The sequence below is a fragment of the Salvelinus alpinus genome, chromosome 10, assembly GCF_045679555.1.
Source record: "Salvelinus alpinus chromosome 10, SLU_Salpinus.1, whole genome shotgun sequence".
NCBI classification, from domain to species: domain Eukaryota; kingdom Metazoa; phylum Chordata; class Actinopteri; order Salmoniformes; family Salmonidae; genus Salvelinus; species Salvelinus alpinus.
Window position 1 is genome coordinate 43868071 of NC_092095.1, and position 27340 is coordinate 43895410.

Here is a 27340-nt window from a genome sequence, read left to right on the forward strand (position 1 = left end):
GTCTTCATGGGTTTCTGAGTGTGTGAAACACGATGGCTTCAAGCTGATGCAACATTCTGGGCCTAGCACCGACAGACTAACGTCTGACTGAGAGAGTGGCATTCCTCCTTCCCCATAAGGACCCTACAAGGCGTGAGAAGAGGACCGACTACGTCTACATGTCAGTGTGATGGGAGAGAAAATGGTGTGTCAGTCACAACCACCCATGTGGTGTCATGAATGTCATGAATGTCAGATACAACGTTATTTTGATGAAGAGAACTCTTGGTTGGAATCTCACATGGAACCCATCACCCTCATGTAAAATGTTTTGGGTGTTATCAAAACATACTCGAACGGGCAAGAGGTCAAAAACACTCAAACTTGGACATGGTCAAATAAACACATGGATGAAACACAATGGGTGAGGTAGTGGAGGTAACAAAAATACTGTACTGTAGATTGAAAGCGAGCTGAGGCTCATGAATGTGTCTGGATTGGGACTTTAGTCCCAACATAGTGTTACTTTTGACCAGAGCCTTATGAGCCTGGTCAAAAGTTGTGCAATATGGGCCTGATTCCGACTTATGAAATGATTCCTTTCTTAAGCACGCCTTTCCTACACACTTCTCAGTAGCTGGTATTCAGACTGTTATGAAGGTGCGTAAACAAGCTTTGCAGGCGTCCCTTGCACACACTGAATAAATGTAATTCAACTGCTGAAAACCCTCCCACTTGGTGGCCAAGAGATTTTCTTGTGGATTTTTCATTCAATAGGGTTTTCAGTACATTTATCTTAAGCCATCCCTTTAAACATGGTGTACCTTCTAGTTTGAATTTTGTGGACAGACAATAGAATACATCGAGAGAACGGGTTCAGAATATTAGGGATACATTTAAGAAAGCCATTTAAATACATGCATATTCGTCTCCGTTTCAGCAAAAATCTTGCAGATTATTTAGGGTTAACAAAGTATTTATGAATAGACTTTACACACGAAAGAATGAAAGAAAACGGTAGTTTAATTCATTCAGAAAACTTTAACCCATGGTAATGTTGGAAGTATAGTGTACATAGATTTATACAGTAATTATGACAATAGTAGGCTATACCCTTGTCTATTGCCTGCACTAACCACGGAACTTTGTGATGACACAACCAAGTATTGCGCCATGCGTCAGGTTCAAACTGTTACGGCTTGGTCTGCACGCCTACATGTCTTTGTTCAGCACAAGCACTGTTGTCGGGAGCTTCATGAAATGGGTTTCCATGGCCGCACACAAGTCGCACACAAGCCTAAGATCACCATACGCAATGCCAAGCGTCGGCTGGAGTGGTCTAAAGCACACCGCCATTGGACTCTGCAGCAGTGGAAATGCATTCTCTGGAGTGATGAATCACGCTTCACCATATGGCAGTCTGGCGGACTAATCTGGGTTTGGCGAACACTACCTGCCCCAATGTTGGGGCTGTGTTTCTGGACCTAAGGAAGGCTTTTGATACTGTTAGCCATGAGATTCTCATCACAAAATTGTCCAAGTTCAACTTTTCCCCTGATGCCTTGAGATGGATGAAATCATACCTTGAAGGCAGAACTCAGTGTGTCAGAGTGAGCAATGAGCTGTCGCCCACTCTTAGCTATGATGTGAGCGTGCCCCAAGGGTCAATACGGGGGCCCCTCCTGTTCAGCGTGTACATTAATGATCTGCCTTCTGTCTGTACTGGGTCTGAAGTTCAAATGTATGCAGATGATACAGTGATATATGTGCATGCAAAGAGCAAACAACAAGCTGCACAAGAACTCACTACTGTAATGGTCCAGGTTACAAAGTGGCTCAGTGACTCGTGTTTGCATCTCAATGTGAAAAAAACAGTTTGCATGTTCTTCACAAAGAGGGCAACAGATGCTACTGAGCCAGATGTCTATGTGTCAGGGGAGAAGCTCCAGGTGGTATCTGATTTTAAGTACCTTGGCATCATAGTTGATTCCAACCTCTCTTTTAAAAAGCATGTGAAAAAGGTAATTCAGCTCATTTCCGATTTATACGAAATTGTTTGACTACAGAGGTAGCAAAACTGTACTTCAAATCTATGATACTCCCCCACTTAACATACTGCTTGACTAGTTGGGCCCAAGCTTGCTGTACAACATTAAAACCTATTCAGTCTGTCTGCAAACAGGCTCTCAAAGTGCTTGATAGGAAGCCCAATAGCCATCATCACTGTTACATCCTCAGAAAGCATGAGCTCCTGAGTTGGGAAAATCTTGTGCAATACACCGACGCATGTCTTGTATTCAAGATCCTAAATGGCCTGGCTCCCCCTCCACTCAATATTTTTGTTAAACAGAAAACCCAAACATATAGCAGCAGATCCACAAGGTCTGCCATGAGAGGTGACTGTATAGTTCCCTTAAGGAAAAGCACCTTTAGTAAATCCGCTTTCTCTGCGAGAGCTTCCCATGTCTGGAATACACTGCCATCAGACACACATAACTGCACCACATATCACACTTTCACAAAATGCATGAAGACATGGCTAAAGGTCAATCAGATTTGTGAACATAATCCCTAGCTGTGTATTGCCGCTTTCCATGTTGTCTGTTGTCTGTGAGGTGTGGAAACACTTTGTTGCTTTTATTAATTTTGTCTTGCTGCTTTTTGTTCTATGTTGCTCTGTCTGTATGCTACGTCTTGCTTGTCCTATGTTGCTCTGCGTGTGCTCACTGCTCAATGATTGTCTATATTGTAATTGTTTTTAATAACTTACCCAGGGACTGCGGTTGAAAATTAGCCGGCTGGCTAAAACCGGCACTTTCACTGAAACGTTGATTAATGTGCACTGTCCCTGTAAAAATAAAATAAACTCAAACTCAATGCATAGTGCCAACTGTAAAGTTTGGTGGAGGAGGAATAATAGTCTGGGGCTGTTTTCATTGTTAAGGCTCCTTAGTTCCATTGAAGGTAACTAACGTAACAGAATACAATGACATTCTAAACGATTCTGTGCTTCCAACTTTGTGGCAAGAGTTTGGGGAGGGCCCTTTCCTGTTTCAGCGGGGTCCATACAGAAATGGTTTATCAAGATCAGTGTGAAAGAACTTAACTAAACTGCACAGAGCTCTGACCTCAACCCCATCGAACACCTTTGGGATGAATTGGAACGCTGACTGTGAGCCAGGCCTTAGTGCCCAACATCAGTGCCTGACCTCACTAATGCTCTTGTGGCTGAATGGAAGCAAGTCCCCGCAGCAATGTTCCAACATCTAGTGGAAAGCCTGCCCAGAAGACTGTAGGCTGTTATAGAAGCAAAGGGAGGACCAACTCCACATTAATGCCCATGATTTTGGAATGAGATGTTCGACGAGCAGGTGTCCACATACTTTTGGTAATGTAGTGTATTTACAATTCCCTTATCCAAATGGATTACTCATTTACCTATCTCTAATCAATATCTCTTATAAAGATGTCAATTAAAGTGCATGGACAATGGTGTTATTTCTCTCTGAAAAAGTAGATGCTTTTTCTACTTGGAACCAGTACGTTAGCTAGAACTTCTTCATGGATTCTTCATGCGTAAAGGTGGTGGAATTATTGGGGAATCAGAATACAGCATATCTGTACACACCTCTGCCACACCTTCATTTATTCGATCTCCACCCAAAATGAGTAGTGGGTGAAAAGCACGCTTTTCTCATGTTTAAGTTTGTCATAATACACATAGAGAAAAGTGCATAAAAAGGGAAATACATTCCATTTACACGCACGCTTAACTCGGGTCAGAATCGGGCCCAATATTGGGACAAATCCTTTGTGAGCTATTTAGAGAAGAACTAAACCAGAGAGGACAGGAGAGTGGAGATGGAAGTGACTCCAGTCACTTTGGCTCATTGGAGGCTGGGAAGAGAGGGACACCTTTACACAGGACTCCCAGCCAGCAATCCCCAAACACAGTTTGCATCCCAAATGAGCCCTGGTCAAAAGTAGTGCACTATAAAGGGAATAGTAGTACCCATAGGGCTCTGGTCAAAAGCAGTGCACTATAAAGGGAACAGGGTACCCATAGGGCCCTGGTCAAAAGTAGTGCACTATAAAGGGAATATGGTACCCATAGGGCCCTGGTCAAAAGTAGTGCACTATAAAGGGAATAGGGTACCCATAGGGCTCTGGTCAAAAGTAGTGCACTATAAAGGGAAAATATAGGGTGCCATTTGGGATGCAGCCCAGACAGCGGGCACCGTTAACATGGCTGTTATGACGTGGAGGGAAATTCAGCGCTCACTTAGAAGCTCTACAACCTTTTCTTACCTGTCACTCGGCCCACGTTCCCACGGCTCTGGTTTCCCACGCCCGGGGGACGATGTGAGGCAGTATTTTTCTTGTGTTAAATATGGATCATTGAGCTTGATGGCTTTTGGAAGGTAAAACCCAAGTGGAAATCTCTGTCTTCCTCCCTCTCTCTCTCTTACCTCTAAAAGCCTGGCATGTCGGGCGAGCTCCAGCTCCTTCTCATGTCCCCACTTACAGTTGTGCGTTCAAAATTGCACCCTATTCCCTTTATAGTGCACTACTATACTACCCTTTGGACCATAGTCAAAAGTAGTGCACTATAAAGGGAATAGGGTACCATTTGGGACACACACGGACTGTGGAGCACGGTGAGTAAGTGAGTGAGTCCCACATCACTCCTTAATCCCAATTAAGGGGAAGAGGAGAGTGAAACCCTTCCCCTTGGCCTCCTCACAGAGTGCCATTACCTCTCCCTGACCTTCCCCCACCACTCCCTCCCGGCCTGTTCCCAGCCACCTCTTTCCTGCTCCTTAATCTTCCCTCCATCTCCCTCTCCTCAACCCTCTTTTCCTATCTCAGCCTGTAAACTCCTGTCCTCCCTACCTCATCCCCCTTTCCTCACCTCTTTATCCCTCCCTGCCTGGGCCTGTGAACTCCTGCCCCGCTCCACACGGCAGCCATCAATGTGAGCTCTGTGGAACAGAGGGAATGTGAAGGTTACTGAGGCGACCTGTTTTGGGCAGAAGGGTTTGTTTTGGATCGTCATCAAGCATCGGCTCGGAGAGAAAATCCATCGGAGTGCCACTCAGACAATCTGAGCCCTTGTCCCAAATGGCACCTTATACCCTATATAGTGCACTAGTTTTGACCAAGGCTCTGGCCAAAAGTAGTGCACTATGTACAGTAGGGAATAGGGTACCATTTTGGATGTAGCCTCAGGACTTCTCCAGATCCCCCTCTGCTATACTAAAGCCATTGAGTTAGTCATCTGGCCCGTTAGACAACATAACATTGTTTAATTAGGCAACACCGCAGGCCTCAAGTTTCAACAAACAGACAGATATACGGACACAGGTTTCAGTCCTCACCCCATGACCCTACTCAACTCAGAGCTCTCATTCAGGTGATGATTGATTGATTGATATCAATGGTCTCTCTGAGGCTAGGATGTCAACACAGCAGAGCTGTCTACGACAGTAATTGCTTAGATGATAAATACATTAGCAATGATCACTGCTCTCTGGTGAAGCCAGTCATCTACAGATGAAAGATGTGAATGTGAGGTTCCATCTGAAATGGCACCTTATTCCCTTTATAGTGCACTATAAAGGGAATCAGGTGCCATTTCGGACATAGCATCTGAGTTCTATTTACACAAGTGTGCACTCAAAGTGTCTCTGTGAAGGTGTTTTTCTTTCTTCATCGGCGCGAGTGAAAGTTGAGCTAAATGGCACTCAAGGGCTCAGAAACACATTCTAGACACACACGATTCTCACAACCCCAAGCGTCCCATATCACTGTTATGAGAGGAGAAATTCTCTCACGGCTACAATCATCGTTCACTTGCCATACTTATTAACATCTTAAAAAGTACACATTTGGTTGAATATTTTTAATATAAAATGTACAAATAAAAAGAAAACTCTTACAACTTCCCAAAGAAAGTATTTAATATTCAGTCTGAAGAAAAATATCCTCACAGACTGAACTTCTGAATCCGATCAATGATATGGATGGCGAGAGGGTAATTATGAACCTAACATAACATGAACATGTAATAAAATGATGGGAAAACTTAAGGGTTAAACCGGTAGTGTAGATAAACATGGTATTACATACATATACATGGCTTAACCTGAAACAAAAATATCCCTTTAAATAGGCTTGATAATCAGAAAAAAACTAAACAGGCGCACCTGTGATACTAAGGCATTTTTTTATCAATAAAAATAAAGGGATAAAAGAAAAGAGAGATAGAGAGAACAGATTTAAAAGAGAAAACAGACACCAGACAGAGAGAGAGATAGCTGTGGTGCCTCTTCATGACCTTAGCTGGACACAGAGCTAACTAACTAACACCCATGGTTGGTGGTGTAAGTGTGAAAACTTGGGAAGAGAGAGAACATGAGGTCACTGCTCGTGAGGTCACTGCACCCAGCAGGGCCTAAACCCAGACTACAGGAGTAGGGTTGGAGAATTCCGGTAAGGATTTGAGGATTTCCTGGTAAAATCCCTCCTGATTCCAGGAATATTCCAACCAGGAATCCTGGAAAACCAGGGAATTTAAAAAATATAAATAATTGCTAACTTATACAGGAGGAACTGTATGAAATGTCGAGAGGAAGCCAAATTAACCTTCCATCTGTGTAGGGTCTTTGAACATCAGACATGATTAGGGTTGCAAAATTCTGGTAACTGTCCATAACATTTGGGGAAAGTTACCAGAATGTTTAAACCTCAACATCATAGCACCAGAAATTATCTCATCAAACAATCCAACATACACTTTATAGTCTAGCCACCTAACCGTGGGATACAGAAACTGAATAGCAGGAAAAGGGTAGAGGGATAGACAGACAGGAGGGAATTAGAAAGAGAGGACTAGCAACTCTAACCTTTCTCTATATAACCTGAACCTTGTTAAGTTAGAAGCAGCTACTTTTTTGTTTCGGTCTGTTTTAAATCTATTAGCGCTATGGAGCCCTCTGTAAGGTTCCTTGTTTTAGGCCTGTTTTATGAGAATAAATTAAGGCTAACTCCACTCCACCCTAATTATACTAGATTGAAAACATTTTACTTACAAATGACGAGCCAATGTCTGGTAGTTTAATTGGCAAATTGTTTTGCTGCCTGGTCACCGTCATGAGTAAAGTATTCAAAGTAGGGTTTAAATATCTCTTTTTAAATAGCTCCTAAATAAAAAGTATAAAACACCTAGGCGTTGTCCTAAATCCCTATATAGGGAATAAGGGTGCCATTTAGAATGCACACTGTGTAAGTAGGGCACGGGAACTTGAGGTACGATGACAAGACACTGTCTGATGCCTTGAAAGAAGGCTTCCAACATCAAAGTAACGTCAGAAATCACCTCAGGTTGTACAGTGACAGTATCATGGTGCTTCTTTATAAAATATGTTATAGATATGTCATATATAAAAGGTATGTAAAACAGCAGAAAAATATTTAAATATATTAATTTCTCTTAAATAAAATTACACCTGTTGTTGCCCTTCGTTGAGTGTACTGTACCTGCCGACATTTTGCTTTGCCATCTTGGCATAACAATCTATGGAAGCGTTAAAAATGGCAGGGGCATAGTTTATCGGAGTTTGAAGGTGCATCCGAAATGGCACTCTACCCCTATATAGTGGACTATTTTTGACCAGATTGCTATGGGCCTTAGTCAAAAGTAGTGCACTACATAGAGAAAATGGTGTACTTTTGGACCAAAGCAGAGTTTAAGACTTGAAGGCAATTTTTTTATTTGTATCTCTTTCCCCATTATTCTCTTCTTGAGGCTTTGAGTAATATACAGAAATGTACATGTAAACACCGCCCACTGTCAATCCAGAAACAGAAAAATACAAATCCCTTGTTTTCTATAAACTAATGTTAAAAACACAATAAGGAAGGAGCCCGTAGTTACAGTACGTACTGGCACAGCACTGATTGGCAGTCACAGTGAAACCGATCTGAAGACAGAGCAGCGGTCTAAAACCAGATCAGACCAGCCCCACCCTCAGATGTCCAGTGTGTTGACTGTTGACTGAGCTGGACAGTGCCCAGTGGAAGACCCAGAGAGAGATACAGGCTTCGTCCCAAATGGCACCATATTTCCTACATAGTACCTTGACCAGAGCCCTGTGGGTAGTGCAATATATGAAGTCAGTTCACTGCTATCCAACAACGCCCAACACACACATGGCAGAAATAAGGGTAATATATATATATATATATATATATATATATACAAACAACTTTGTTAAAAAGTCCTTCCCTTTTTAATCTTCTTCCTCAAAAAGTATTTCTCTCTGTGGTGCTCAGGAGTGAGTCCATCTGATGGGTATCCAGTGAGTGTCTGTCTCCACCTTCTTCAGAGCCACCTTCAGTTCACTGAATGCTGCTGTCAGGTCGTCGTTGACGATCACCTTCTCAAACAAGTGGCCGTATTGGCTCTCCATCTGCTGGCCGGTGCTCACCATTTCCAGGAAGTCCTCCTCCTGTTGGACAAGAATACCATGGAATAGAATAGATATTTTACTGTCTGTTTTGAGAGAAAAATAAATGTACTTTCTGCTTATCTCAGGGTCAAGCTGTTGTCGATGGCCTATGAAGAAAGAGTTACGGGCATGAGTTAGTGAGTATCTCAGGGACGACAGAGACATTCACATAAACACAAACATAACAGCCATAAAACACAAATAAACAGACAGAATGATCCAATCTGTCACCTCTTATTCCGCTCCCCCTCTCTGGTGCTCAATGTCGCCTGTTTACTTATTATTACACACACCTGCCACTATCGTTACGCGCACCTGAGTCTCACCTGGACTCCATCACTTCTATGATTACCTCCCCTATGTCTGTCACTCCCTTTGGTTCTTTCCCCAGGCAGTATTAGTTTCTCATGTCCAGACGCTACTCTTGTTTTGTATTGTCCTATTTATTATTAAAAAGTCACCCCCTGTACTTGCTTCCTGACTCCCAGCGTCTGCATTACACAAACAGAGAGCCTGAATGACACCTAGACCTCTTTACAAAACCTTACACACAAAACCACAAGGAATTCATAATTTCCTCCATTGGATACAAAATAAAATAAAAAAGCCTAAAAGCAGAAAAAGACAAAACATATCTGTGATTGACAAAGAGACAGACAAAACAAGTAACAGATCCATAATTGATACATGCCACTTTGGACTTACAGCGACAGGCCAATGACAGTGTGTGGACAAGGCATTCAAAATGGGAAGCCTTCATAAAAGGAAATGGCTTGGACACATTAACCTACTACTGTAGCTACACTATACTGTATATAAAAAAGTATGTGGACACCCCTTCAAATGAGTGGATTTGGCTGTTTCCCGTTGTTGACAGGTGTAAAAAACAATCGAGGTGAAGTCGAGGTGACAGGTGTATAAAATGCAATCTCCATAGACAAACACTGGCAGTTGAATGGCTTTACTGAATGGCTTTACTTTCCCGACCCCTTCTGTCTCAGCCTCCAGTATTTATGCTGCAGTAGTTTATGTGTCGGGCAGCTAGAGTCAGTCTGTTATATCTGGAGTATTTCTCCTGTCTTATCCGGTGTCCTGTGTGAATTTATGTATGCACTCTCTAATTCTCTCTCTCTTTCTCTTTCTTTCTTTCTTTCTTTCTTTCTTTCTTTCTTTCTTTCTTTCTTTCTTTCTTTCTTTCTTTCTTTCTTTCTTTCTTTCTTTCTTTCTTTCTCTCAGAGGACCTGATCCCTAGGACCATGCCTCAGGACTACCTGGCCTGATGACTCCTTGCTGTCCCCAGTCCACCTGGCCGTGCTGCTGCTCCAGTTTCAACTGTTCTGCCTGCGGCTATGGAACCCTGACCTGTTCACTGGACGTGCTACCTGTCCCAGACCTGCTGTTTTCAACTCTCTAGAGACAGCAGGAGCGGTAGAGATACTCTGAATGATCGGCTATGAAAAGCCAACTGACAATTACTCCTGAGGTGCTGACCTTTTGCACCCTCGACAACCACTGTGATTATTATTATTGGAACCTGCTGATCATCTATGAACATTTGAACATCTTGGCCATGTTCAAATGTTCATAATCTCCACCCGGCACAGCCAGAAGACTGGCCACCCCTCATAGTTTTTCCTAGGTTCTGGCCTTTCTAGGGAGTTTTTCCTAGCCACCGTGCTTCTACACCTGCATTCCTTGCTGTTTGGGGTTTTAGGTTGGGTTTCTGTACAGTACTTTGTGACATCAGCTGATGTAAGAAGGGCTTTATAAATACATTTGATTGATTGATTGATTGATTGATTGATTGACTGAAGAGCTCAGTGACTTTCAACGTGGCAACGTCATAGGATGCTACTTTCTAACAAATTTCTGCCCTGCTAGAGCTGCCCTGGTCAACTGTAAGTGCTGTTATTGTGAAGTGGAAACATCTAGGAGCAACAACGGCTCAGCCCTGAAGTGGTAGGCCACACAAGCTCACGGAATGGGACCGGCGAAGGCTGAAGCACGCAGCGCGTAAAAATCGTCTGTCCTCGGTTGCAATGCTCACTACCGAGTTCCAAATTTCCTCTGGAAGCAACGTCAGCACAAGAACTGTTCGTCAAGAGCTTCATGAAATAGTTTCCATCGCCGAGTAGCCGCACAAAAGCCTAAGATCACCATGCGCGATGTTGACTGCTACCTGCCTGAATGCATAGTGCCAACTGTAAAGTTTGGTGGAGGTGGAAAATTGGTCTGGGCTGTTTTTCATGGTTCGGGCTAGGCCCCTTAGTTTTAGTGAAGGGAAATCTTAACATTACAGCATACAATGACATTCTAGATGATTCTGTGCTTTTTGGGGAGGGCTCTTTCCTGTTTCAGCATGACAATGTCCCCGTGCACAAAGCGAGGTCCATACAGAAATGGTTTGTCGAGATCGGTGTGGAAGAACTTGACTGGCCTGCACAGAGCCCTGACCTCAACCCCATCGAACAACTTTGTGATGAATTGGAAAAACGACTGCAAGCCAGGCCTTAGCGCCCAACATCAGTGCCCGACCTCACTAATGCTCTTGTGGTTGAATGGAAGCACGTCTCCGCAGCAATGTTCCAACATCTAGTGGAAATCCTTTCAAGAAGACTGGAGGCTGTCATGGAAGCAAAGGGGGGACCAACTCCATATTAATGGCCATGATTTTGGAATGAGATGTTCGACGATACTTTTTGACATGTAGTGTATATAACTCCAGACCCCACCACTAGCCTGTTCCCTGATATGTTTGTGCTGTTTTGCAACTACTATGTAGATTGTCAAGACAGAAGAACTAGATCTGTGACCAGGCTATGCTAATTAATTGTAGCTCCCTAGACAACTTATTACCTGGTTAGCCTTTTAGGACCTATTTCTTGCCCAGTCATCCCTTCTTGATGGTATTAGACTGCCTGGTGATATGTTTATATGGGCTAATCCATTCCAGCCTCAGACAAAGGAACATGGCAGGGTTAGAGAGGCTATAGCGGCCTTCTGGTAAGACTTCGGAGGCGCACACCCCCCCATCGCTTCCGAGTATATTACTCGCTAATGTCCAGTCTCTAGGTAACAAGGCAAACGAAATTAGGGCAAGAGTTGCCTTCCAGAGAGACATTCTGGATTGCAGCATACTCTGTTTCACAGAAACATGGCTCTCTGGGGACATGCTGTCGGAGTCAGTACAGCCAATGGGATTCTTTGTGCATCAGGCCGACAGGAATAAACATCTCTCCGGGAAGAAGGAGGGCGGGGCGGTGTGCTTCATAATTAATGCCTCATGGTGTAATCATAACAACATACAGGAACTCAAGTCCATCTGCTCACCCGACCTAGAATTCCTGGAAACCAAATGCCGGCCATATTACCTCCCAAGAGAATTCTCGTCAGTTATCATCACAGCTGTGTACATTCCCCCTCAAGCAGCCCCCAAGGAACTTCACTGGACTCTATGTAAACTGGAAACCATATATCCTGAGGCTGCATTTATTGTGTCTGGGGATTTTAACAAAGCAAATTTAAGAAAGAGGCTACCTAAATTCTATCAGCATATTGATTGAACTACATGCGGGGGTAATACACTCAATCACTGCTACTCTAACTTCCGCGACGCATACAAAGCCCTCCCCTGCCCTCCCTTCGGTAAATCCGACCACGACGCCATCTTGCTACTACCGTCTTATAGGCAGAAACTCAAACAGGATGTACCAGTGACTAGAACCATTCAATGATGGTCTGACCAATCAGAATCCACGCTTTAAGATTGTTTTGATCACGCGACTGGGATATGTTCCGGTCAGCCTCAGAGAACAACATTGATCTATACGCTGACTCGGTTTCATAAAAGAGTTTACAAAAGAAGTGCATTGGAGATGTTGTACCCACTGTGTCTATTAAAACCTACCGTAAGCAGAAACTATGGATGGATGGCGGTATTCGTGCAAAACTGAAAGTGCGAACGCATTTAACCATGGAAAGAGGTCTGGGAATATGTGTCACGCCCTGGCCATAGAGAGGTTTTTATTCTCTATTTTGGTTAGGCCAGGGTGTGACTAGGGTGGGCATTCTAGTTTCTTTATTTCTATGTTTTGTATTTCTATGTTTTGGCCGGGTAGGGTTCTAAATCAGGGACAGCTGTTATATCGTTGTCTCTGATTGGGAATCATACTTAGGCAGCTGCACCTTGGTCTCCTTCCGACGACGGCCGTGGCAATATGGCTGAATATAAACAGTGTAGATATTCCCTCCGCAAGGCAATCAAACAAGCGAAATTCTGGTACAGGGACAAAGTGGAGTCGCAATTCAACTGCTCAGACACGAGACGTATGTGGCAGGGTCTACAGGAAATTACGGACTACAAAAAGAAAACCAGCCACATCACGGACGCCGATGTCACGCTTCTAGACAAACTAAACACCTTCTTTGCCCGCTTTGAGGATAATACAGTGCCACCGTCGCGGCCTGCTAACAAGGACTGCGCTTCCCCTCCTCCTCCTTCTTCGTGGCCGACGTGAGTAAAACATTTAAACATGTTAACCCTCGCAAGGCTGCTGGCCCAGACGGCATCCCAAGTTGCGTCCTCAGAGCATGCACAGACCAGCTGGCTGGTGTGTTTACAGACATATTCAATCACTCCCTATCCCAGTCTGCTCTCCCCACATGCTTCAAGATGGCCACCATTGTTCCTGTACCCAAGAAGGCCCCGTACCACTCACTTCTGTCATCATGAAGTGCTTTGAGAGACTAGCCAAGGATCATATCACCTCCACCGTACCGGCCACCCTAGACCCACTTCAATTTGCATACCGCCCAAACAGTTTCACAGACGATGCAATTGCCATCACACTGCACACTGCCCTAACCCATCTGGACAGGAGGAATACCTATGTAAGAATGCTGTTCATTGACTACAGCCCAGCATTCAACACCATAGTACCCTCCAAAATCTTCAAACAGCTGGAGGCCCTGGGTCTCAACCCCGCCCTGTGCAATTGACTCCTGGACTTTCTGACAGGCCGCCCCCAGGTGGTGAAGGTAGGAAACAACATCTCCATTTTACTGACCCTCAACACTGGGGCCCCACAAGGGTGCGTGCTCAGCCCCCTCCTCTACTCCCTGTTCACCCACGACTGCGTGGCCATGCACACCTCCAACTCAGTAGTGGGCTTGATTACCAACAATGATGAGACAGCCTACAGGGAGGAGGTGAGGGCACTTGGAGTGTGGTGTCAGGAGTGTGGTGCCCTCCAGAGGGTGGTGCGGTCTGCACAGCGCATCACCGGGGGCAAACTACCTACCCTCCAGAACACCTACAGCATCCAATATCACAGGAAGGCCAAAAATATCATCAAGGACAACAACCACTGCCTGCTCACACCGCTACCATCAAGAAGGTGAGGTCAGTACAAGTGCATCAAAGCTGGCACTAAGAAACTGAAAAATAGCTTCTATCTCAAAGCCATCAGACTGTTAAACGGCCACCACTAACACAGAGAAGCCGGTGCCTACATACAGACTTGAAATCATTGGCCACTCTAACAAATGGATCGCTAGTCACTTTATTATTGCCACTTTAATAATGATGTTTACATATCTTGCATTACTCATCCCATATGTATATACTGTATTTTATACCATCTATTGCATCTTGCCTATGCCGCTCGGTTATTGCTCATCCATATACAGTGGCAAGAAAAAGTATGTGAACCCTTTTGAATGACCTGGATTTCTGCATAAATTGGTCCTCAAATTTGATCTGATCTTCATCTAAGTCACAACAACAGACAAACATAGTGTGCTTAAACTAATAACACACAAATTATTGTATTGTTCTTGTCTGTATTGAATACATAATTTAAACATTCACAGTGTAGATTGGAAAAAGTATGTGAACCCCAAGGCTAAGGACTTCTCCAAAAGCTAATTGGAGTCAGGAGTCAGCTAACCTGGAGTCCAATCAATGAGATGAGACTGGAGATGTTGGTTAGAGCTGCCTTGCCCTATAAAAAACACTCACAAAATTTGAGTTTGCTATTCACAAGAAGCATTGCCGGAAGAAATGGCAGCAGTTTTACTTATTTTGTACATAATGTTTCTGCAACAGTATCTTACGGCAAAAATGAGCTTCTGGATATCAGGACAGAAATCACTCACCTCGGATTAGACAAAGATTTTTTCTTCAACAAACAAGACGCACAAGACATCATCCAAACACCCGGCAGGGCCGACATCCACGTTATTTGCAAGAGGAAGCGACGCAGGTACAGAAGACAAAGAGCCGGATGCCTGGTCAGGACACGAAAAAGGCGAGTGGGAATTCTGCCGTTACCGTCAATACTACTCGCCAACGTGCAATCATTGGACAATAAACTAGACGAGGTACGATCACAAATAACCTACCAACGGGACATCAAAAACTGTAATATCCTATGTTTCACGGAATGGTGGCTGAATGACGACATGGATATTCAGCTAGCGGGAGACACGCTGCATCGGCAAGATAGAACAGCACACTCCGGTAAGATGAGGGTTGGGGAGGGCAGTCTGTGCATATTTGTAAACAACAGCTGGTGCACGAAATCTAAGGAAGTATCTAGATTTTGCTCGCCTGAAGTAGAGAATAGATAGATAAATTGCAGGCCACACTACTTGCCTAGAGAGATTTCAGCTGTACTTTTCGTGACTCTTTATTTACCATCGCAGACAGATGCTGGCACTAAGACCGCATTCAGTCAGCTGAATAAGGAAATAAGCAAACAGGAAACCACTCACCCAGAGGCAGCGCTCCTAGTGGCCGGAAACTTTAATGCAGGGGAACTTAAGGACTGTTTTGCTATCACAGACTGGAACATGTTCCAGGATTCTTCCGATGGCATTGAGGAGTACACCACATCAGTCACTGGCTTTATCAGTAAGTGCATCGAGGACGTCGTCCCAACAGTGACTGTACGTACATACCCCAACCAGAAGCCATGGATTACAGGCAACATTTGCACTGAGCTAAAGGGTAGAGCTGCCGCTTTCAAGGTGCGGGACTCTAACCCGGAAGCTTAAAATAAATCCTGCTATGCCCTGTGACGAACCATCAAACAGGCAAAGCGTCAATACAGGGCCAAGATTGAATCATACTACACCGGCTCCGACGCTCGTCTTATGTGGCAGGGCTTGCAAACTATTACAGACTACAAAGGGAAGCACAGCCGAGAGCTGCCCAGTGACACGAGCCTACCAGACGAGCTAAATCGCTTCTATGCTCGCTTCGAGGCAAGCAACACTGAGGCATACATGATAGCATCAGCTGTTCCAGGCAACTGTGTGATCATGCTCTCTGTAGCCGACGTGAGTAAGACCTTTAAACATGTCAACATACACAAGGCTCCGGGCATGTGCTGACCAACTGGCAGGTGTCTTCACTGACATTTTCAACATGTCCCTGATTAAGTATGTAATACCAACATGTTTCAAGCAGACCACCATAGTCCCTGTGCCCAAGAACACTAAGGCAACCTGCCTAAATGAACACAGACCCGTAGCACTCATATCTGTAGCCATGAAGTGCTTTGAAAGGTTGGTAATGGCTCACAACACCCTTATCCCAGAAACCCTAGACCCACTCCAATTTGCATACCGCCCAAACAGATCCACAGATGATTGCACTCCACACTGCCCTTTCCCACCTGGACAAAAGGAACACTTACGTGAGAATGCTATTCATTGAGTATAGCTCAGCGTTCAACACCATAGTACCCTCAAAGCTCATCACTAAGCTAAGGATCCTGGGACTAAACACCTCCCTCTGCAACTGGATCCTGGACTTCCTGACGGGCCGCCCCCAGGTGGTGAGAGTAGGTAGCAACACATCTGTCACGCTGATCCTCAACACTGGAGCTCCCCAGGGGTGCATGCTCAGTCCCCTCCTGTACTCCCTGTTCACCCATGACTGCATGGCCAGGCACGACTCCAACACCATCATCAAGTTTGCAGACGACACAACAGTGGTAGGCCTGATCACCGACAACGACGAAACAGCCTATAGGGAGGAAGTCAGAGACCTGGCCGGGTGGTGCCAGAATAACAACCTCTCCCTCAACGTAACCAAGACTAAGGAGATTATTGTGGACTACAGGAAAAGGAGGACCGAGCATGCGCCCATTCTCATCGATGGGGCTGTAGTGGAGCAGGTTGAGAGCTTCATGTTCCTTGGTGTCCACATCAACAACAAACTAGAATGGTCCAAACACACCAAGACAGTCGTGAAGAGGGCACGACAAAGCCTATTCCCCCTCAGGAAGCAATTTTTTTTTGGCATGGGTCCTGAGATCCTCAAAAGGTTCTACAGCTGCAACATTGAGAGCATCCTGACCGGTTGCATCACTGCCTGGTACGGCAACTGCTTGGCCTCTGACCGCAAGGCACTACAGAGGGTAGTGCGTACGGCCCAGTACATCACTGGGGCTAAGCTGCCTGCTATCCAGGACCTCTACACCAGGCGGTGTCAGAGGAAGGCCCTAAAAATTGTCAGAGACCCCAGCCACCCCAGTCAAAGACTGTTCTCTACTACCGCATGGCAAGTGGTACCGGAGTGCCAAGTCTAGGACAAAAACGCTTCTCAACAGTTTTTACCCCCAAGCCATAAGACTCCTTAACATGTAATCAAATAGCTACCCGGACTATTTGCATTGTGTTCCCCCCCCCAACCCCTCTTTTTACACTGATGCTACTCTCTGTTTATCATATATGCATAGTCACTTTAACTATACATTCATGTACATACTACCTCAATCAGCCTGACTAAACGGTGTCTGTATGTAGCCTCGCTACTTTTATAGCCTCGTAACTGTATATAGCCTGTCTTTTTACTGTTGTTTTATTTCTTTACCTACCTATTGTTCACCTAATACATTTTTTGCACTATTGGTTAGAGCCTATAAGTAAGCATTTCACTGTAAGGTCTGTTGTATTCAGCGCACGTGACGAATACACTTTGATTTGATGTGAACTATGCCTTGAACAAAAGAGATCTCACAAGACCTTAGATTAAGAATTGTTGATTTGCATAAAGCTGGAAAGGGTTACAAAAGTATCTCTAAAAGCATTGATGTTCATCAGTCCACGGTAAGAAAAATTGTCTATAAATGGAGAAAGTTCAGCACCGTTGCTACTCTCCCTAGGAGGGGCCGTCCTGCAAAGACGACTGCAAGAGCACAGCGCAGAATGCTCAATGAGGTTAATAAGAATCCTAGAGTGTCAGCTAAAGACTAACAGAAATCTCTGGAACATGCTAACATCTCCGTTGACGAGTCCACTATGCATAAAATACTAAACAAGAATGGAGTTCATGGGAGGACACCATGGAAGAAGCCACTGCTGTCCAAAAAAAACATTGCTACACGTCTGAAGTTTGCAAAAGTGCACCTGGATGTTCCAAAGCGCTACTGGCAAAATATTCTGTGGAAACTACAGTTGAGTTGTTGGGAAGGAACACACCATTGTGTGGAGAACAAAAGGCACAGCACACCAACATCAAAACCTCATCTCAACTGTAAAGTATGGTGGAGGGAGCATCATGGTTTGGGGCTGCTTTGCTGTCTCAGGGCTTGGACAGCTTGCTATCATCGACGGAAAAATGTATTATCAAGTTTATCAAGACATTTTGCAGGAGAATGTTAGGCTGTCCGACCAAATTGAAGCTCAACAGAAGTTGGGTGATGCAACAGGACAACGATCCAAAACACAGAAGTAAATCAAGAACAGAATGGCTTCAACAGAAGAAAATACACCTTCTGGAGAGGCCCAGTCAGAGTCCTGACCTCAACCCGATTGAGATGCTGTGGCTTGACCTCAAGAGGGCAGTTCAAACCAGACATCCCAAGATTATTGCTGAACTGAAACAGTTTTGTGAAGAGGAATGGTCCAAAATTCCTCCTGACCGTTGTACAGATCTGATCCGCAACTACAGAAAACTTTTGGTTGAGGTTATTGCTGCCAAAGGAGGGTCAACCAGTTATTAAATCCAAGTGTTCGCATACTTTTCCCACCCTGCACTGTGAATGTTTACACTGAGTGTTCAATAAAGACATGAAACCATATAATTGTTTGTGTGTTATTAGTTTAAGCAGACTATTTGTCTATTGTTGTGACCTCGATAAAGATCAGATCAAATTGTATGGCAAATTTATGCAGAAATCCAGGTATTTCAAAAGGGTTCACATACTTTTTCTTGTCATTGTATTTATATGTATATATTCTTATTCCAACCCTTTACTTATATGTGTGTGTATTAGGTAGTTGTTGTGGAATTGTTAGATTACTTGTTGATATTGCTGCACTGTCGGAACTAGAAACGCAAGCATTTTGCAACACTTGCAATAACATCTGCTAACCATATGCATGTGACCAATAAAATTTGATTTGATTTCATTTAGCTAGCTCCTTTTTCTAAAGGAACACTGGGCTTCAGATCTCCGCTGAGATATGGTCACACTCAGGGACTCTGCCAAACGCACAAATAAATACATATACAGACACATTCATAGGCAGGAACACAAACAGAAACAAACACACTGATGCACAAAAACACACTGACGACACACACTTAGACAAACACACAGACAGACAGACACACACTTAGACAAACACACAGACAGACAGACACACACTTACATAGACAGAAGAGTACACTTTTAGAATGTCCCCCTTGCTAGTGGTTTTAACACCTCATAGTTGATTAGTCATGCAACTAAAGTTAAATGGTCACCATGACACGGACTGCATTTTCGAGCCAGTCTACAAACATTTACACTTTAGTCATTTAGCAGACACTTATCCAGAGCAACTAGGGTTAAGTTCCTTGCTTAAGGGCACATCGGCAGATTGTTCATCTAGTCGGCTCGGGGATTCAAACCAGCAACCTTTCGGTTACTGGCGCAACGCTCTTGCCTCTGAATGTCCAACACTGCCCTCCATTGTATTTATTATGGATCCCCATTAGCTGCTTTCCTGGGATCCAGCAAAATTAAGGCTTTTATATACAATTAAAAACATTACAGATTTCACAAAACATTAAGTGTGTGCCCTCAGGCCACTACTCTACAACACTAAATCTATGTGCATGTATAGTGCATATGTTATCACGTGTGTGCCTTTCTGTGTCTTTTCACAGTCCCTGCTGTTCCATAAGGTGTATTTTTATCTGTTTAAAAACAAATCTGATTCTACTGCTTGCATCAGTTGCCTGATGTGGAATAGAGTTCCATGTAGTCATGGCTCTATGTAGTACTGTGCGCCTCCCATAGTTTGTTCTGTACTTGGGGACTGTGAAAAGACCTCTGGTGGCATATCTCTCTCTCTCTCTCTCTCTCTCTCTCTCTCTCTCTCTCTCTCTCTCTCTCTCTCTCTCTCTCTCTCTCTCTCTCTCTCTCTCTCTCTCTCTCTCTCTCTCTCTCTCTCTCTCTCTCTCTCTCTCTCTCTCTCTCTCTCCCTCTCTCTCTCTCTCTCTCTCCCTCTCCCTCTCCCTCTCCCTCTCCCTCTCCCTCTCCCTCTCCCTCTCCAAGGCAGTAACAATCCACCCACAATATCTCACAGTCTATTATCTTCTGTGAGAAGACATGATGGTTTTATCATCCTCTGTCTCGGAGGAAGGGAAGAGGTTGAAGAGGGAGCACTAGGATCGTTGGTCTGGGCTGAGAGGAAGTTGAAGCGTCTCAGTCTGTCGGTCCGTCCACCATATATTTCCTCCAGTGATCTGAGGCTGCTGATCCTTGGTAGCCTTCCTCTGTGGTCAGCCCTCAGAAAGCCTAGAACTGCTGGATGTGGACCCAGTGACCCAGGCTACATCCCAAATGGCTCCCTATTCCCTATATAGAGCACCCAAAGAGCTCTGGTCAAAGGTAGTAGTGCAGGGAATAGGGTGCCATTTGGGAAGCACACTCAGCTACTACTGCCAGCAGCTCTCCAACCCTTTGGACCTTAGACCAGAAACTGGCAGCCATAGAGTGGTTGTTGAATCTATCTTCAGAGCTCATGCTGCTAGGCGACCTAAACTGGAACATGCTTAACACCCCAGCCATCCTACAATCTAAGCTTGATGCCCTCAATCTCACACAAATTATCTGGTTATTAAAAAAAAAAAATGCCTTCCTCACCATCTTAAATAAGCATGCCCCATTCAAGAAATTTAGAACCAGGAACAGATATAGCCCTTGGTTCTCTCCAGACCTGACTGCCCTTAACCAACACAAAAACATCCTATGGCGTTCTGCATTAGCATCGAACAGCCCCCGTGATATGCAACTTTTCAGGGAAGCTAGAAACCAATATACACAGGCAGTTAGAAAAGCCAAGGCTAGCCTTTTCATGCAGAAATTTGCTCCCTGCAACACAAACTCAAAAAAGTTCTGGGACCCTGTAAAGTCCATGGAGAATAAGAACACCTCCTCCCAGCTGCCCACTGCACTGAGGATAGGAAACACTGTCACCACCGATAAATCCACTATAATTGAGAATTTCAATAAGCATTTTTCTACGGCTGGCCATGCTTTCCACCTGGCTACCCCTACCCCGGTCAACAGCACTGCACCCCCCACAGCAACTTACCCAAACCTCCCCCATTTCTCCTTCTCCCAAATCCAGTCAGCTGATGTTCTGAAAGAGCTGCAAAATCTGGACCCCTACAAATCAGCCGGGCTAGACAATTTGGACCCTTTCTTTCTAAAATTATCTGCCGAAATTGTTGCAACCCCTATTACTAGCCTGTTCAACCTCTCTTTCGTGTCGTCTGAGATTCCCAAAGATTGGAAAGCAGCTGCAGACATCCCCTCTTCAAAGGGCGGGACACTCTTGACCCAAACTGCTACAGACCTATATCTATCCTACCCTGCCTTTCTAAGGTCTTCGAAAGCCAAGTCAACAAACAGATTACCGACCATTTCGAATCCCACCATACCTTCTCCGCTATGCAATCTGGTTTCAGAGCTGGTCATGGGTGCACCTCAGCCACGCTCAAGGTCCTAAACGATATCTTAACAGACATCGATAAGAAACAATACTGTGCAGCCGTATTCATTGACCTGGCCAAGGCTTTCGACTCTGTCAATCACCATATCCTCATCGGCAGACTCGATAGCCTTGGTTTCTCAAACGATTGCCTCGCCTGGTTCACCAACTACTTCTCTGATAGAGTTCTGTGTTTTAAATCGGAGGGCCTGTTGTCCGGGCCTCTGGCAGTCTCTATGGGTTGTGCCAAAGGGTTCAATTCTTGGACCGACTCTCTTCTCTGTATACATCAATGATGTCGCTCTTGCTGCTGGTGAGTCTCTGATCCACCTCTATGCAGACGACACCATTCTGTATACTTCTGGCCCTTCTTTGGACACTGTGTTAACAACCCTCCAGACAAGCTTCAATGCCATACAACTCTCCTTCCGTGGCCTCCAATTGCTCTTAAATACAAGTAAAACTAAATGCATGCTCTTCAACCGATCGCTGCCTGCACCTGCCCGCCCATCCATCACTACTCTGGACGGTTCTGACTTAGAATATGTGGACAACTACAAATACCTAGGTTTCTGGTTAGACTGTAAACTCTCCTTCCAGACTCACATCAAACGTCTCCAATCCAAAGTTAAATCTAGAATTGGCTTCCTATTTCACAACAAAGCATCCTTCACTCATGCTGCCAAACATACCCTTGTAAAACTGACCATCCTACCGATCCTCGACTTCGGCGATGTCATTTACAATGACTGGAACGAACTACAAAAATCTCTGAAACTGGAAACACTTATCTCCTTAACTAGCTTTAAGCACCAGCTGTCAGAGCAGCTCACAGATTACTGCACCTGTACATAGCCCATCTATAATTTAGCCCAAACAACTACCTCTCCCCCTACTGTATTTATTTATTTTGCTCCTTTGCCCCCCATTATTTCTATATCTCTACTTTGCACATTCTTCCACTGCAAATCGACCATTCCAGTGTTTACTTGCTATATTGTATTTACTTCGCCACCATGGCCTTTTTTTGCCTTATCTCACCTCATTTGCTCACATTGTATATAGACTTATTTTTCTACTGTATTAATGACTGTATGTTTGTTTTACTCCATGTGTAACTATGTGTTATTGTATGTGTCGAACTGCTTTGCTTTATCTTGGCCAGGTCGCAATTGTAAATGAGAACTTGTTCTCAACTTGCCTACCTGGTTAAATAAAGGTGAAATAAATAAAATAAATAAAAATTGTCCATGCCATGCCATGTCTCCCTCTCTATGATCATAGCAGGCCAGGTAAGGGTGACCGTTTACATTATGGGAAAAGAAGGAGAGAAAGAAAGAAAACAAGAACAAGAGAGAGACAGACAGACCAATATGGACAGAAAGAGAGAGGAAGAGAGAGATAGGGACAGAAAGACAGAGGGAAAGAGAGAGAGAAAGACAAAGAGAGAGAGAGAAAGAGAAAACCAGAGACAGAGACAAAGAAAACGAAAGAGACAGAGAGAGAAACAGACACCAAGAAAGAAACAGAGACCAAGAAAGAGACAGAGATCTCAAAGTCAGAGCCAGCATCAGGTCTCATCCCTCTCTTCAGTCTCCTCTCAGTTCTGGCCATCAGCAGGAGTTCTTGGCCATCCCCTCGGCCCTCAACGGAAAATCTGCTTTTATTCATATACATAAAATGCACCTGCCACATGTATTAAAATGACATAAAATATCAAAAACGATCTGGTTCGGCAAAGAGGTCCCCGATTTACTCTGAAAGAAGACAGAATGTCATTGCTTTGGCTAGAGGGAAAGGTAAGATACCCTATCTCATGATCCCTTTACTTATTATACTGCTTTACTAGGAATAGGAATTTGGACATATTCATTACCATATTCCAGTATATATCTGTATAAATTTTGGGGCTCATATTAAGTGTCAGACACATTTAAAAACAGATATGAATGTATTACAGGTTAAACAATAGAGCAGTATACAGCTCTGTTAAAACAATGAAAAGTCTGTTCTCCAGAAGTCTGGATGGGACAATGGATTATTCTAACAGACCAGAGCTGCTGCCTCTAGCATTCTCACTGAAATAAATACAGCAGGACGAGAATAAAATACCGCTGTGACATTTTCACCAAACAAGGTTTTTTCTTTCTTTCTTTAATAGCTGGGATCTGATGGTTTAAAACTCGGCCTGTCAATCTCTATAAAGGTTTACAGAAAGGACTTTGGCAACTGGACATATTCCAACCAGGTAACAAAAAGAAACGTTGAGGTTGTATTTATGTTACCTGAGAGAACTATAGATCTAATAAAGGTATTATAGTCCAGAGCAAGTCTCAAAAGTCTGCCCTGTCTCTGACAACTAGCGCTTAGTGTTCATAGGAGTCACACTGAGAGCAGAGAGAGACTTTCACCCAAAAGTCATACAACGGCATGGCCTTTGACCTCTGACCTCTTTCTGTCTGACCTCTCACCCCACAGGATGGTCATCATCGTGTGTGATGGCACTGCTTACCTACGGCCTCGGCACTAACCTTTACACCTTAATATCTGAGAGCCTGACAACGATTTTCTTTTTTCTTATTGAGATAAAAAGAAAAACATATCAGAGATCTCAGAGATGTTGTCAGTAAATGACTGGGATGTGGTCAGACTGACTTGAATACAGTATTTCAGTGCGGTGATTCGTTGAATGTGTGTAATCATTTCATGCTTTATGGATGACTTTAAGAATAGCTGCTGAGCCTCTGACATGTTTAAAATAGTGACGGTACATTTCAGTGACGGCTCAATGAAGGATGTTTGGAGTTAGAGCTGACCTGCTGTGTGCGACCCTGTCCTTTTCCAGAGCCCTGCTGTGCTTTGCTGCGCTGTGTGTTGCGTTAGGTCATGGTGAACACACAGAGAGGTGTGTGTGGAGTAACACCTCAGAGTGGGTCTGAGGTTGTGTTCCAGATGGATCCCTATTCCCTTTATAGTGCACTACGTTTAACCAGGACCCATAGAGCTCTGGTCCAAAGTTGTGCACTATATAGGAAATAGGGTACCCATAGGGCCCTGGTCAAAAGTAGTGCACTATAAAGGGAATAGGGTACCCATAGGGCTCTGGTCAAAAGTAGTGCACTATAAAGGGAAAATATAGGGTGCCATTTGGGATGCAGCCCAGACAGCGGGCACCGTTAACATGGCTGTTATGACGTGGAGGGAAATGGAGGGAAATTCAGCGCTCACTTAGAAGCTCTACAACCTTTTCTTACCTGTCACTCGGCCCACGTTCCCACGGCTCTGGTTTGAGGCACCTTTACCATTCGGCCATCAGATGAGCCACCAGCCAATCTGATCTGCACCTCCGGCCGCCCGGCCTACACACACCTACTTCCCCCTCCTCCTCTACCCGCCCCTCTCACAGCCCTGTTTGACGGCGACCTTCCGCACTGGCTTGTGGAAAGCCTCTACACCTCCAACATCACAGCCAGACACTCTCTCCCTCTTTCTCCCTCCTCTCCTCTCTCATTCTCATTATTTCACCTCCCCCTCCCCCTCTTCTCTGTCTCTCTATCCCCCCTCCCCTTCTCTCCTCATCGGCCCAGCTTGTGGCTGTGACCAGGGCTATGGCCCGTAGCGTGGCCCCACGTAGGGAGAGACGACCTGACGGGGGCTGGGAAAGCCATCAGCCACCACTACGGCAATACGCTTCAGGCTAATTGGTTTCATGTGGGGTCCGGCTGTGAGTTGTGACTGGCTGGTGTGCAAAGGTGTGTGACACACACATGTGCACGCAGGTATCCAGACACGCACCGACAAGCAGACGCACGCACGCACGCACGCACGCACGCACGCACACACACGCACACACACACACACACACACACACACACACACACACACACACACACTAGCCTGCAGCAGAAAAGTGTGTGTAGTAAAGATGACATCACCACTACCACAGCTAGCTCCCCCAGAGCCCCAGATGGTCTCTGTTATTCCTTTAGGTGGGCTTCAGGGAGGAATAAACTGCTAGGGTCTCTGATAACCTCCCTCTTGTTAACCAGCAGCGAGGCCATGTGGTACTCTAACACTGCTGGACCTTTGATCCCACCTTATAACGTCACATTTATGAGGCTTCCGAGTGGTGCAGCAGTCTAAGGCACTGCATCTCAGTGCTAGAGGCATCACTACAGACCCTGGTTCGATTCCAGGCTGTTTCACAACCGGCTGTGATTGGGAGTCCCATAGAACGGTGCATAATTGGCCCAGTGTCGTCCGGGTTAGGGTTTGGCCAGGGTAGGCTGTCATTGTAAATAAGAATTTGTTCTTAACTGACTTGCCTAGTTAAATAAAGGTAAAATATATATATATATATATAAACATTACACACACACACATGGACGTACACACACCACGTCACTTTTACAGAAGAGGTTTGAGTGGGGAGTGTGCTTAGAATGCAATTAACCACCCATTCTGTGAATTTTTTAACGTTTTTTTATTATTCTAAAACACTGTGTTTTACTTTAAACTTTAAAGTTTGTTTCAAGGCTTCTCTGTCACTGTGCCATTTTTGACAAGGTGAAACATTTAAAGGTTTCTTCTCTTGGCAAGGAGAAAAGGCTTCTCTTGATAATATGAAAAGATTTCAAAGTTTATGTTGATGTGTCTTACCGAGAATGGCTTGGCTGATCCCTTGTCGTCCTTGCCTGAGATGACCTTAGCGTTCCTTCTGGTCTCCCGCAGGCGCTCGATGGGCGGTGGCTTCACAAACACCACGTAGGGTTTAAACTCTGCCGTCCTCAAGTGCTTTATCATCTGCAACACACAGAGGAGAGAGAAACAAATGCAGTAAGAAAAAGGAACTATTGATTTATTTAGGTGTAAAACAACTCATACAGTTTTAAATAATTTAAAAGTACAAAGATTCCCAGAGGATGACACATGAAAGCGTTAAATACACTTATGTCCAAAGTGATCCTCGACCAAGGAAGGTGCTCAAACAACGAGGACCTCGGTCCTCCCAACACATTAGTCAGGGGAGTAGAGGATACGACTGGGTCATGTTGATCTATCTGGAGATATCACATTGTGAACGAGTGAAATTAGTCACAGATCTCAGTCTGTCTAGCAAGTCTGTCCGAGCACTGAGGCGATGAAACATTACAAGGCTGGGTCGCGTTGACACGTAGCATGCAGCGTGTGTGTGTGTGTGTACTGAACCGCAGCAGAGTGGAGTGTTAACCAGCGCTGGTCTGCTTCCTCTCTCGCTGTGTTCTGGGAAGCGGGTCCAAAACCCCAGGCCGATACAAAGGTTGTGCCCCAAATGGCACTCTATACCCTATCTAGAGCACTACTTTTGATCATAGGGCCCTGGTCAAAAGTAGTGCACTAAACAGGCAAAAGTGTGCCATTTGGGACGAAGCCCGAAGACATGAGCGAAAGACTACCATTCGTCTCCATCACAGAGAGAGAGGAGAGCAGAGGAGATGAGGAAAGTAAAAGCTTTCATCAGGAGCTCAGACAGTCAGCAGGGGACCAGACAACATCACTCGCTCTGCAACACTGCTCTGATATGAAACTCATGTGATCGACTACTGAGCGGGGTAAAGAGCCAGAATGGAGCACGCACACACACAGACCAGTACTACTCAACACGCTGGCACGAGTGCACACAGATCCACACAGATCCACACACACACACAGACCAGTACTACTCAACACGCTGGCACGAGTGCACACAGATCCACACACACAGCAGGGGCTACCGAGGGCCTCTGTCAACAGCTTTCTACTTGGTCAGGGAGAGACGGTTTGAAAACATGCCAGCAATCTATGTAATCTATATAATAGTGTATTTCTGCCCGTGA

At 44.7% G+C, this 27340-nt stretch overlaps 1 protein-coding gene across 4 annotated transcripts in view; it reads right to left on the reverse strand.

Moving 5' to 3' along the window:
• Positions 1 to 5864: 5864 nt before the first annotated feature.
• LOC139532080 (MAGUK p55 subfamily member 7-like) overlaps positions 5865 to 27340 on the reverse strand; it is a 255470-nt gene continuing 233994 nt past the window's right edge. For all 4 annotated transcript variants that reach the window (XM_071329214.1, XM_071329210.1, XM_071329212.1 and 1 more), the window contains 2 exons: positions 26145 to 26288; positions 5865 to 8489 (listed from right to left, as the gene is read on the reverse strand). In XM_071329214.1, the coding sequence (XP_071185315.1) occupies positions 8310 to 8489; positions 26145 to 26288 (324 nt within the window). In that variant the 3' untranslated portion in view covers positions 5865 to 8309. The remainder of the gene's footprint in view (positions 8490 to 26144; positions 26289 to 27340) is intronic.